Source organism: Talpa europaea (assembly GCF_964194135.1).
Source record: "Talpa europaea genome assembly, chromosome: 15".
In the NCBI taxonomy this organism is placed as follows: domain Eukaryota; kingdom Metazoa; phylum Chordata; class Mammalia; order Eulipotyphla; family Talpidae; genus Talpa; species Talpa europaea.
The window spans coordinates 21,227,702-21,241,878 of record NC_140083.1 but is presented as its reverse complement, the minus strand read 5'-3'; the positions used below and the strand labels follow the sequence as shown (position 1 = coordinate 21,241,878).

The window sequence follows — 14,177 nt, the reverse complement described above, 5'->3', positions numbered from 1 at the left end:
CCTTAAGGAACAAATCATTAGTAAGAAGTGCTCTGAAGCCAAGAGTTCTTCAGAGGAGAAGGAAGCATAAAAAGAGTGAAATTAGTTTGCCCAGTCAGTACAGAGTCCTGAATTCTACAGCCAATTCTGCATCTGCTCAGCCATGTAACCTTGTGAAACTTACAACCACCCTAGCCACTGTTTTCTATTTGTATAATAAGAGGATTTGGATCACTTTCAGACCTAAACCTTTCATAGAAACATTACAGTCATGGCAGTCTCAGAATTCGCTTAGAATTTTGTTTACATGCTGAAGGCGAAGTTCAAGGCAACAAGCAAAATGATTTTTTATGTTTTTTTAAAGTGCTGGTCATCATTAGAAGAGAAACCATCCATTGACTGCAGTTAATTGGCTTTATTCCTGCAACTAGTGAGAGACCAAAAGCAGAGGAAAGGGAGCTAGAAAAAATTTAAGTATGCCATCATACGCTCATTTTGTTGGGTCAGTCACCATTTATATGGCCAGACATTTCTGCTGGGATCTCCACCCACAAGTACAACAGGCGTTTCCTCTTGGATACCCAGGAGACAACTCCAGCTGAGTACTGGTCCAAATCTGAACTCATCTCCCTTTCCAACTCATTCCTTTCCCTATGCTCCTTTTTCTTAGTAAGTGGATTCTCAAGCCTGAAACCTAGGAGTCATAATTTACTTTTCTTTCTCCTCTGCTTTTCCATATTCCAATCCATTCTCAGGTCGTGTCTCTTCAAAACATAATGTGTCCGGCCATCTCCCATTCTACACAAACAACACATGTGATCCTGAATCTGAAATCAAAGCTTTCTGATTAAAACCCTCTAGGAGTTTTACATTTCCTCTGGGAGTACTGATCCCACTTTACATTTTCCCAAATAGAAATCAAATTATCTTAAATAGTCCATCTATGTTCCCATTGAATGAAAATACCATCCTTACCATAAAATATATATGGATCTGCTTCTGCACTTTTCATGACTTAGTTTCTTAATCCTGCACCATTATCATCATATTTTAATTTCTACAGCTTTATATTATATTCTTAGAGCTGCCTAAACAAGCTTCTTATAGTTTTTTCTTTCTTTTTTTTTTTTAAAGATTTATTTATTTATGCATACAAGAGCTGGGGTACAGGCTAGAGATGCGGGGGGTGAAAGGATTCACCAGAGTGAGTGTGGGGAACAGAACAAGCAGATTGACTGAAATACACTGCTGAGGGGAGCAGTGGCAAGACAGGAGAGGTCTGCTGTGCCATGTGGGTAGCTCCTGGCCCTTGGATCAAATTTGTGCTGCAGTGGCTGCAGATAGCTTCATAGTGCTGTGCTTTACCTCTTGCGCCACCAGGCAGGCCTTCTTGTAGTTTTTTCCTTTTCACTTTTTTCTTGGTTGTAACTACCATGTGACTCATTCATACAAATTTTGAAGCTGACTTATCGGAGTAGTTTAAATTCCTTTGGCAGAAATTCCAGGAGTGGAGAAAGGGAATAATGGTTATCAGATTTACTCCCCTATCATAATTCATTACACAACTGGACAAATATATCAAACTGTTCTTTTAGGCATGAGAAGCAGCACAGGGTTGGGAATCTTGAGATGGAGAACAAATGGAATACACATCAAATCCAAGCCAGATTTCTAACTGGGAGCACTTTCCAAACCATGGCACCAAGATGATGGGAGTCAAGGGGATGCCAGTGGTGTCTCTGAAAAGAGGAAACAGAATCAGAGTTCATAACTGCTAAGGGATAGAAATCTGAGAACAGGGTCTGAGAAAGGATCTATAAAGAGAAAAATCCCTAAAAATCTGCCTACGAGATCTCTTGACTCTTTGGCCAACTATAAAGTCACTTGTGTGCAGGGCAATAATGCCTGGCACAGAACAAAGACTGGGAGACGGGGAGCTCAACAGAAATTATGGAGGTCAAATAGTACTGAGAGATGTTCATGTTATGAGCAAACTTTGCTGCACATTCGAGGCATTCAGCTGAAGCCCTGGAAAGATTACCAATAATATAATCCAGGAGTAGATCTTTTTAGATTCACCCTAAAAGTCTAAATCCAAGACTCAACAGAATCTAATTAGGCATACAGAAAGTTAATTACAGGGCCTCCCCTGGTGGCGCAGGCGGTTGAGTGCAGCGTTGGGAAGCTGTCCGCAGCCTCTGCAGCTCCAGTTCGATCCCGGCTGGCGAGGGTCCCACATGGCACGGCAGACCTCTCCTGTCTTGCCCGCTGCTCCCTTCAGCAGTGTACTTCAGTCAGTCTGCCTGTTCTGTTCCCCTCTCTGTCTCTGGTGAATCCTCTCACCCTCCTGTGCATCTGGCCTGTACCCCAGTTCTTGTATAAATAAATCTTTATAAAAAAATTTCTTTAAAAAAAAAGAAAGTTAATTACAGTTCACCATTGAACATGGGCTTGAGGTACATAGGGGATTTTTTTTTTTCCTATCCATGGGTTTTGCATTCACTATTCAACATTTGGGGGATATCAGTTGGTTAAAATTTAGCCTAGATTTGGACCCCACCAACATGAAGGGTTAACTATGCACCATATTTGGTGCCCTGACCCCCAAGGGTCAACTGTACTTATTATTTTTTTTTTTTTAATTTTCTAGAGGCATGTCTTATTTATTTATTTATTATTTGTTTGTTTGTTTGGTTTATACATGCACTGGGTACAGTCAGAAGCGCGGGAGGGTGAGAGAATTCACCAGAGCCAGAGGGGGGAGCAGAGCAGGCAGAAGGACCGAAGGACACTGCTGAGGGGAGCAGCTGGCCGCAGGAGAGGTCTGCGCACCATGTGGGACCCTCCTCCGGTGGCCGGGGAGCAGCCGGGGATCGAACCGGCTGCAGAGGCTGCAGGCAGCTTCGCAACCCAGAGCTCAACCGCTGCGCCACCGGGGAGGCCCCAACTGTACTTATTATAAGAAAACTCAACGCTTTTCGGAAGATGATAGAGTAATTCACACCCTCAAACACATAGCAATATTTGAGCACACAATAAAAAAATGAAAAGATATATTAAGAAGCAGAAAAATTTTATCAAGATATGGCATAGATACTGGAATTAGCAGACAAGGACTTTAAACAGTTATAAATATGTCAAGGATTTAGATGAGAAAAATAGGCAGAATGAGCAAATAAATGGAAAATCTAATCAGAGAAACAGGTAAACTTACTGTAGACTGCACTTTGAGGGGGAAAAAAACATCAGGGGACTTGAAGACAGACCAACAGAAACTATGCAAACTGAAGCACAATGAGAAAAAAAGGTTGAAAACAGAGACAAAGCATCATAAACTACAGGTTGATATCAAGTGGTAAAATATTATAAATCTGGAATCCCAGAAAAAGACAAGAAATTAGGGTAGAAAAAATAAGCTTTTTTCAAATATGATGAAAATATTAATCCATAGATCCATACAGTTCAGTGAACTGTAAAAAAATATATAAAATCATAAGTAGGTTCATCATAGTCAAACTGCTAAAAACAAAAGTTTATGACAATCTTAGAGCAGCAGAAGTACACAGAAGTAACAATAAAGATGACAGCTGCCTTCACAGAAAAAAAAAATGCAAAAGTAGCAGATAAGACAATGGATGTCCTCTTTAAAGTGCTAAGAGAAAAATCATCCACTGAACTGGAATTCTATATCTAAGTAAAAACACCCCTTGAAAAGGATAAACAAAAAACAGAAAATTCATTACAAGGATACCTGTACCATAAGAAATAGTAAGTGAAGCTTTTTATTTTTAAAGATTTATTTTATTTATTTATGCATATAAGAACTGGAGTGCAGGCCAGAGGTACAGCGGTGAGGGGGGGGCGGGAAGAGGATTCACTAGAGACAGAGTGGGGAGGAGAACAGGTGAATTTACTGAAATACACTGCTGAGGGGAGCAGCAGGTGAGACAGGAGAGGTCTGCTGTGCCATTTGGGTCAGCTCCCTGGCCTGGGATTGAACTCTTGCTGCAGTGGCTGGCGACAGCTTGATAGTACTAAGACTTTAACCCCTGTGCCACTAGGGAAGTTCCAGTAAATGAAGCTTTTTAAGTTGAAGGGAAATGGTATCAGATGAAAACCTGAATTTGAACAAAGGAATAAGAATACTGGAAAAGGTGAAAATGGGATAAACAGATAAGACTTTCATGTGTGTGCTGGAAACCAATGTTACCTCAATCAGAAAAAAATAAAGTCATGTAACATACTAAAAAAAAAGACTTTTTTTTTTTTAAAGAAACTGGCTATTTAATATATTGTGGGCTTATACTACACGCAGAAGTAAAACTATCAAGAGATAGGTAAATATTTTTTAAGTTCCTACATTAAAACTTTTAAAATTGGGGCCTCCCCGGTGGCGCAGCGGTTGAGCGCTGGGTTGCGAAGCTGCCCGCGGCCTCTGCGGCGCCGGTTCGATGGTTCGATCCCCGGCTGCTCCCCGGCCACTGGAGGAGGGTCCCACATGGCGCGCAGACCTCTCCTGCCCGCCCGCTGCTCCCCTCAGCAGTGTACTTCGGTCCTTCTGCCTGCTCTGCTCCCTGCTCTGGCTCTGGTGAATTCTCTCACCCTCCCGCGCTTCTGACTGTACCCAGTGCATGTATAAACAAACAAAAACAAACAAATAAATAAATAAATAAATAAAAAACATGCCTCTAAAAAAAAAAAATTTAAAAAAAACAACAACAAAAAAAAACTTTTAAAATTTCTAACATTTTATATACACATATAAAATAGCATAAAATTAACTCAAAAGAGGACTGTGATATGGTAAGGATGCATATTATTACCTCTAGAGAGGTCCCTTAAACAAAAAAAAGTCAAAAACCCCCAAAAAAATAAATAAAATGGAATAATTACACATACTGAAGCCTAAAGAAAAGAAAAATAAATAAGCAAATAAAATAAAAACAATGAGCACAGCCTGCCACTCTCCTTTCTTTAGCTGTAAGCCTAATCACAGGACAAGTTACATAAATTTAAACAGACTAAACACTCCAATTAAAAGGCAGAGATTTTTTAAGACTCAAGTACTTAGATATAAAGTTAGCTTCTGATAGTTAAAGACATAAAATGCTGCCAATGAATGCTAATACCCAAATGTGTGAGATGACTTTTGAACACACCTAAAGGTGACTCTAATGTAATCCCTAGGAGAAAAGACTGGAATGTGAATGTAGTTAATAGCAAGCATTAACTGACACAACATTCATTAACTTACTTAATTTTCACAACGTGTTTCACTTCCTCTCTGAGGAAGGTACTCCTCCACACCCATTTTATAAGGTTGCCAACTAAAGCCCAGACAGGTGCTCCCAGGTCACATGTTCTTAACTCTTTAAGCTGAAAGTAATCAACTATACTCCTCCCACTCACCCACCCACTTCCTGTATCTGGTCACAGCTGAAAAATTATTGTTCTCAGAGTATGTCTTGTCCTCTTAGGTCACAGTGTTTACTTCTGGCGATCCCCTAGGGGGAACGATTCTATTCTATTCTGTCTGACAATAGGTTGCTACCTCCTCTTGCCCTTCCTTTCCCTCAGTTCTCTGCCTGAAATGTCTTACTTGAGTATTCCTCACACAACTCTTGTTCAATGCCACACTCACATACTTCCTTATCATCTTGGGTATTGTGTTCCCAAAAGTTTGACACATCATCTTATAATTATTTGGTGTCTATTTTTTCCATTGAACTATAAAAGCTCCCTGAGATATCACAGCGTCTTTCATCTCTATGTACTTAACACCCAGCAGAGAGCTGTGGCAGGTAGTGGGGGCTATGCTTATTAAAGTAATATTTGGAAGACCCAAAATGTTACAATATTCACCCCCTTTCAACCTTTCACAAGTTCTGTCTTACATTAGTCTTGTCTTTAAGCAAAACAAAACAAAAATCCAGGTATATTCCATTTAGATGATTCGATAAAGGACAACCAATAAAATAAATACTCCCTGGAATGTACTCCAGGCAAAATTTTCTGTTATCTGAACAATTTAATGGGATTCCTTTTTTTTTTAGAAAATGAAAACATGTCAGGCACCATCTTTCTAGTAATACCTTCACTGCAGGAAACGGAAACTGAATGTCAGGCCAAATTTGTACAAACTGGAGTTACATGGTTCTGGATCAAATTGTCTCCACGTTCCCTCCAACGACAAATGTATACATAGGCATGCCAGTTACTATAAACCACTATAAATTCTTTTTGGAACAAAATAGAGGCATAGAGAACACAATGTATAAATAAATATTACCAATTAATCAATCTATAATTTTGTCTTGATTAGTTAAACCAATATTCAATGCTTTAGATTATACTGAGCTCCCTGAAAAAAGGTTAACAAAAATCAACCTTTTTGCTAAATAGCTCCACACTGGCACCTCATGAAGTACTTCCCAGTACCTAGTCCATCAATTATCTGTTCTGTGGGCCCAGTCTACTAGATGATAGATCTCTGCCTCCTCTTCTTATTTACAACATCATTTTATAAATAAATACAATAAATTTGGACCTGTCTCTTGGGACCATCACACATGTCACTTCCTTAGGTGGGAGAAATTATCAATTCAAGTTACGTAGTATCTTTAAAAATTTAATAAGAATAAGATGTCCAATGAAGGTGACAAGGATAATGGCTAAGATTTACCTGTGGTTTCTATGTAGGAGGCACTTTTCTATGTGTTCTACGTATATTTACTCATTTAAATACCTAGACCACATATGTGCTGGACAAAGGGATGGGCACAGGGCCCCCGGGTCAGTCACCCCCAGTACTTTCCAAACCGAGCTGGGAGAAACTTTTCCTCTCTAGTAACAAAACTGTGAGGACTTCAGCTTAAAGCTAGCAGTGACCTTTGTACCGGGATGTTTGAAAGAAGGAAGCCTATAAAGAGCCTCCAGAGAAATCTGAGAGCACTGGAATCCCAGCTTCCACTCTGCCTCTCCTTCCAAAGTTAGCAATAAATCTGCCAGTCAACCACCTTGAGGGGATTAAAAAGAATTCCTTTGGGTTTCTGTCTGTCAGCTAGAGGAATCTAACTCTGAAACTCAGTCTTCTCACCTGAAAATGAGGAAAATCAAGAAGAGCCTTTCATTCCCAGGAAAGTTGTGAGAGGGAAGCAAGATGCACACTTGAAGCACTTTAGCAATGTGACTGAGGGACAGGAAGGCTTCCAAGGCCGTTAGCTAAGAGTCGGTAACACCTACAATAGCAGTCCCAACAGACTGATGCCAAAGATTATGAAGTCATCCTTGGTTTCTCTATATCTCTGGCACCGCCAATGTGCCAGCAGAAACTGCTGGTTGTCTTCAAACTCCATGTAGAATCCAACTATTTATTGTAGTTTGCACCACAGGCAGGACACGAACTACTGCAACAGCCTTCTAACCATGCCTCCAACTTCTCTGATTTTGACAGGCTATTCTCTACGCCACAGAGTAATCCCATTAAAATGGCCCTGGTGGTGCAAGGGGTTAAGATGCAGCACTATGAAGCTATCTTCAGCCACTGCAGCACAAGTTCAATGAGGTGACCCACATGGTGCAGCAGACTTCTCCAGTCTTGCCCGGTGCTCCCCTCAGCAGTGGATTTCAGTCAATCCACCTATTCTGCTCCCCACTCTGACTCTGGTGAATCATCTCACCCCCCCACACCTCTGGCCTATACCCCAGTTCTTGTATGCATAAATAAAAATAAACCTTTAAAAAAAAAAGGCAGAGAGATGAACATGCTCCAAAGGCATCTGTCAGAGCTGATCCTGCCCTGGCTTCAGCATCCCTCTAGGCCTGGCTCACTCCTTCCCTACACTGTGCTCCCCACAAGCTTCCTACCCCCAACCCCCTTCAGATACCCACCAGGCTTCCTTGGTGGGGGATGGGTTCCTGCACTTGTTTCCTCTAGTCAGGCCAGTCCTTCAGTTCTTTCCCAAATATCTCCAAGCCTCTCTCCCTGCCCTCTGGTAAGTCTTGATTCAAAGGTCACCCTTTTGTCAGGCAGTCACTAAACTAACCTATAACCCCAAAGCAGATACAATGATGTAAAACATATTATCTTAATCAACACATTTGAAAAAAAGAAAAAACAGCACTTTAAATCTTAGTACCTAGCACCTCAGGGTCTAGCAAATATAATGCTGGTCCTGAATTACTTGTTGATGAAAAAAACAAAAACAACCAAAAACCCTCAGTGCATGGGGAAAACAAATAAATAAAAGGTAATTAATCTATAGGGGAAAATGCAGCACCCCCTTCTAATCCACCTCTACTTTTCTCCATAACACTTAACCTCTGTCTGACCTAACATATGGTTTCCCTATTTGTTATCTGTTTCCCATTTCTAAAACATAAGCCTTGGTGGTGGGGTTGGGGGGAGCAATTGTGGACTGTTTTATTTATAGTGTTCCCAACACTACTGTGTTCCCTGGCACACAATGAACATTTGCTGAATGAATGGATGAATTTGCCCTCAATCTCCTTTTGTGGGAATTGGGAGACAAACATGGAGTAGAGCAGGAAAAAAATGGAAATCTTATTATGAACCTTTTTGCACCTACCTGGCACAGCGCACCCAGTGCGTATGTCGGTACAAGGAGTATAAGAAGCGTTGGCGATACATGTTCCATACTTTGATGGATTTGTCTTCAGAGGCTGTAGCTAGAAACTGGCCGTCAGCTGAAAAGTCCACACTACGAACTGGAGCTGTATGAGCCTTAAATTCAGAGAACTTTCCTTTCCTGGAAATACAGTTACATATTTCTTGTTCATTTAATTGTAATCAATATATAGCCAGTATACAGACTTTGAAAACACGAAATGGTTTGACTTTTGGAAAAACTAACAAAAGTATGAAAAGGCTGAACTGTACTGTTATTCTTCATTGGTACAACTTCAAACTGGTTTTGTTACTTAAAGTCACAACTGATGTTTAGCAAGAAAGACCCTGGGGTCACCATCCTGAATTGTATTTGCTGTTTTTGCTTTAATTAGAAGCTAGGGAAATAGCATTTTGAGCAAGTCTCTATAAGTTCCTGTTTTCCTCTGAAAATAGCAATATACTGTCTAAAGAGCTGCAATCTAGACAGGCGGGGATTGCTTAAATCAATAGCTCCAAGACAAGCTTTCAAAGTGGAGTCACATGGAAGTTATGTGGAGGGTAGTCTGGGTTGGGAAGAAGATATCCCCTATGTCATTCTCCTCTATATAAAATGTGCCTAGATAGTCTTCTGACTGTCCTATTATTCCCACCTATGTCTCCACCCCTGGTGGTGGCACCTGAGCCCACCAGTGTGTATTTAAGGCCACATTCACCCCTAGGCCAAATCCTAATATGAGCAAAATAAAAATGAATGATAACAACAAACTTTTGTTCTCAACACCTTGAAATTTCAGTTGCTTATTTTTCTTGGCTAAGTTGGATAAGAACAGAAAAAAAAAAGATGTAGAAAAAATGTGCAGCATTTAAGGGGAAAAAATGTTAGAATAAGACAGGATCGATAGCAGGGGAGTTATAAGACAACATTTGGGAAACAGTGCTCCCAAGATGCCATGGCACTTTCACTTTATGCTTCATCCAGACTCATGAATGTTTCCATTCAGAAAGACATACAGGCGATACCTTATGGGAAAAAATCACAGTAATTGCTGGACAGAGATCAGACAACAGAATTTGCAAAAGCCTGGAAGTCACAACACCTCCTCCTTTCTCTCCTCCCACACCCAGGGAGTCAACAAACCCTATCATTACAATTTTCTAGATATCTTTTGAATTCCTCTTCTCTCTCTATCCCAGTTATGCTTCACTGAGGGTAAGATATACTCACAATATCCTTCACTTAGATTACTGCGAAAGCCTCTTACCTGGTCTCCCTGTTCTAATCTTTTACCTCTGTCCAGTCATCTATATACTGTATTCATTACCTTGGCAGAAGTGTAATTCCACGCATGCAAATCCCAATGTCAACATATCACTGGCTAACCACCAAGAAAAAGGACAACGCCCAGCCTCGTTTCCAGGCCTCCTGCCACCACAATGAACTTCATACTCAGAACCATTGCGCTGTTCCAAAAGCACCTCAGCCTCTGTACTTACTATTTCTTTTCTTTTTTTTTTTTTTAAAGATTCATTTATTTATTTATACAAGCACTGGGTACAGTCAGAAGTGCAGGAGAGTGAGAGAATTCACCAGAGCCAGAGCAGGGAGCAGAGCAGGCAGACTGACGAAGTACACTGCTGAGGGGAGCGGCGGGTGGCAGGAGAGGTCTGCGCGCTATGTGGGACCCTCGCCGGTGGCCAGGAATTGAACCGGCGCTGCAGGGGCTGCGGGCAGCTTTGCAGGCCAGCGCTCAACCGCTGCGCCACCAGGGGAGGCCCTGTACATACTATTTCTTCAGCCTGCACTATCTCCCTGCCCCCAAGCTCCCTTGACCAACCCAGACAGACGTACTTGTTCCCTACCTACTATGTTTATTTTGTTTATTACATTATATAGCACTTTTTAAAAATAAACCTGTTTCTCTCCTATTAAAAAGTGTTTTTTAAGACAGGAATGATGATTAATTCATCTCTATAAGACGAGTATCTAGCACAATGTCTGGTATACAAAAAGAGCTCAGTACATTGGGTCAGATTTCACTGGGAAAATCAATAATGAAAGGTCCTTAGAGTCACATGGGCCTACCCTTCATTAGCCTATAAGGCGAAGATGACTTTGGTACCAATTTCCATTGCCAGATACATAATATTATACCAGGAGTAACCAACATCAACATTTTTTAAAATATAGGGAAAAAATAAGGGAAAGTTCTACCTGTAGCAGTCAAGAGTGGTTTGGGCCTGAATTCAAGTAAAAGGCCTAGAAAAAAAACAAAGAAAAGACTTGGCATCTTCTATGACCAGGAAGCCAAGAGGCAGTGAGCATGATCAAAATCTGCCCTGGTCTGTAGTTCTACACTCCTCAGATTATCTTATTTGCCTTCTTCTAAAAGACTTCCTCTCATCTGTAGGCTGAATTAACCACTGGATCCGGCCTCAACAGGATGCATATAAGAAACCAAAATAGGAGTGTCTTGTGTTTATTGTGGTCTTGCTTAACTGGTTTCTAGTTTCTTACCTTGTGTTAATGTAGGCTCTCTGAATCTCACATATAGTAAATATGCAAGTAATGCCCTTCCTGCCCACATTCTCTTACCTGCCTGTTAGGATGAACTCTTGGCCACACTTGCTTCCACGTTTGCGCCTACTATTCTTTTGGTGTCTCACTGCAAATACTTGCCCACAATTTCTTTCATCCCTGTATACACATACCCCACTGCTCCCCACAGGAGGCAGAAATTACTGATTCTTACTCTCTTTAAATCTTGGTTGGTGCTATGACTTATTTTGACCAAAACTATGTGACAGAAGTGACGTGCTACAAGATTCATGCCTAGCCCTTGAAAGGTCTAGCAGTTTCTGCTTTTACTCTCCTAGAACCCAACTGCTCTGCAATAAGGAAGTCCTTATCCTGCTGGAGAGAGGGCTCTTGGAGGCCCCAGATGCCCTAGCCATTAGCCAGCACCAAGGCCTCATGTATGAGGGAGGTACTGGATCTGTGAGCTCTACCGCCAGCTTCAAAGAGCTGTAAGCATCACAGCTAGCACCAAATGGGGCAGAAGAATCACACAGCCAACCCACAAAATTGTGAAAAGTTAGTTTTGTACTAAGCTACTGAGCTTTACAGATTTTTATTCAGCAATAGATAATGGATACTCCAGCTTTCTTCCCATTGCCATAAAACATTATTGCTTTGACTCCACTGAGAGAGGATCTAGAGAGAGGAAGTAGATATATCTACATAAGCCTAAATTTTGTGCTTAGATTAACCCATACAAATTAATGTTAGTTTGCTTGTAGCTCACCTACCCTAGTACAGTTTATTCACTGACATTTCCCTGAATTAGTAATGGGAGGCTAACGCCGTGTTGTGCCCAAGACAGTAAAACCACTAGTTCTAAGTTCCCATAGTGAAGGATTTCTGAAAATGCTTTCCCCTTTGGACCCCAATTCAATTTTCCCCTTATAGTCCCCTCTACTGTATCATCCACGATGTCAACATGCTACTTCTCCTCTGTCTTTACCACTATCAGAATTTAGATTTCTCAAAGCAGAGTGTCCTGTGGGTGGTGGCAGAAAACAAGTGGCTTTCTTTCATGTGGGACTGCCTGAGCTTGCCCAGTAAATCACCTCAGCTATTGATTTACCCACCTCAAACTATCCTGTCACAGCAGAGTCAAGGAAAATCCTTAAATTCTTATTCTCTCGTGTACTTGGGGGGAAATGATATAATGTGATAGATTTATTCTAAAAATATTCTAGCAAAAAATAAAAGGATGGGTGTGGTTAACAGATGAAACAAGATTGACAGAACACTGATTAACTTGAATTTGGTGGATGGCTGTGGTGGGGAGAGTTGTGCTATATACCTTCTCTGAAGGTATATATGCTTCTATGTAGTTAGCTTCTATGTGCTATATACCTTCTATGTAGTTAAGAGTTTAAAAACTTTTAAAAATTGTGATTAGACATCAGTATAAAAAAAATAACAGTACAAAACACAACAAAGCAAAAACAGACAATTATAAATCAGAGACATCCTGCAGGGGAGGAGGAGGGAGAGGGATCAGAGGGAGGGAGAGAGGAGCACGGGACTGAGGTGATGGTGCACGGGTGCCTTGGGAAGGAAATTTTATGGGGACTACACCTGAGGGGGTGGGGGAAAGCAAATATTGTTTAAAAAAATAAAAAATAAATAAAATTGTGCTTAAAATAGAGGGTTGATCAGCTAGAATTTAAAAAGCTTCTTAAAGAGGTATTTGTTAGAATAGGAGAGGACCTTACACAAATGCAATGATTTACACTTTGGTCAGAAAATACTGGAGCCCATTAATTAGATATCAAAGGTTAGTTTTGGCACAGAGGTTTTTCATAGAGGCCAAAAGGCTGCTAAGACCCATGAATGGGTGTCAGGAGATTAATAAACTACAAATTTTTGGTCATTTATGCTGATGTGTATCTCTCTGGGGGAGATAGTCTGAAAATTACCTCAGGTTTATAAAGGGATTAATAATAATCACTCTTTCCCCCAACTCCAAAAAAGCCTTAATATATATTGAGCATATTCCCCTGGTGAGAAATAGTATTCAAATAGAAGACATAAGCGGGAGTTAAAGATGAGGAAAAGAACTGACATAAAAAAGTTCGACTTTATGACTAGGGCAGTACCTCCTCATGTGTCTCGACTAAATACAATGCAGGGAACTGGGGGGTTAGCACTCCAGAGAAGGGCATGAGGAACAGCCTCGTGGCCATATTCTTTCACATTCCTAAATCCAGAGCATAACAGGTGTTTGTTTCTCTTACTTATCAGGAATCCAGAGTCTAACAGTTCTGTCTCGTGAAGCAGATGCCAGTAAGTTTCCCAGTGGAGAAAACTGCACGCTGGTGACAACATCTTTGTGACCCACATATCGAAAAGCTCGAGCTGGTGGCTTGAAATTCCATAGCATGAGAAACGTATCCCAGGAAGCAGTTGCTATCAAGAAAGAGAAGAACAAAACCACTTCTTGTTAAAATGCAAACACAGGTCTTTCTCATTACCTTGTGCAGCATATTTTTATTTATTTATTTATTTATACAAGCACTGGGTACAGTCAGAAGCGCGGGAGGGTGAGAGAATTCACCAGAGACAGAGCCGAGAGCAGAGCAGGCATACTGATGAAGTACACTGCTGAGGGGAGCAGCGGGCGGCAGGAGAGGTCTGCGTGTCATGTGGGACCCTCACCCGGCAGCCAGGGATCGAACCAGCACCGTGGAGGCTGCAGGCAGCTTTGCAACCCAGCGTTCAATCACTGCACCACCGGGGAGGCCCTTGGGCAGCATATTTAATAACAAGATGTCCAGGCAATAGAGGCACTGGATGTTGTAAGGCTGACCAGGTAATAACAAGAAGCACTTTTCAAAGAAAACCCAATGTTACATCACTAATATGCAAATTGACTGTGTCTTATGTAAGCACAGAGAAAGAATAGTGGCCCCATATTTGGTTAGAATTCAATAACTGGGTATTTACTAACAAAAGGCTGCACAGTATAACAGAGAATACAGAGGGCCTAAGTCTCAGGGTGAA

At 41.1% G+C, this 14,177-nt stretch overlaps 1 protein-coding gene across 1 annotated transcript in view; it reads right to left on the bottom strand.

Moving 5' to 3' along the window:
• The window catches only part of POC1B (POC1 centriolar protein B), a gene marked incomplete at its 3' end in the record, with an annotated part of 55,639 nt that extends 42,067 nt beyond the window's left edge, over positions 1–13,572 (bottom strand). The window contains exons 1-2 of the mRNA XM_084255466.1: positions 13,412–13,572; positions 8,568–8,747 (exon numbers count right to left, since the gene is read on the bottom strand). Of these exons, the coding sequence (XP_084111592.1) occupies positions 8,568–8,747; positions 13,412–13,557 (326 nt within the window). The 5' untranslated portion in view covers positions 13,558–13,572. The remainder of the gene's footprint in view (positions 1–8,567; positions 8,748–13,411) is intronic.
• Between the last annotated feature and the right edge of the window lie 605 nt (positions 13,573–14,177).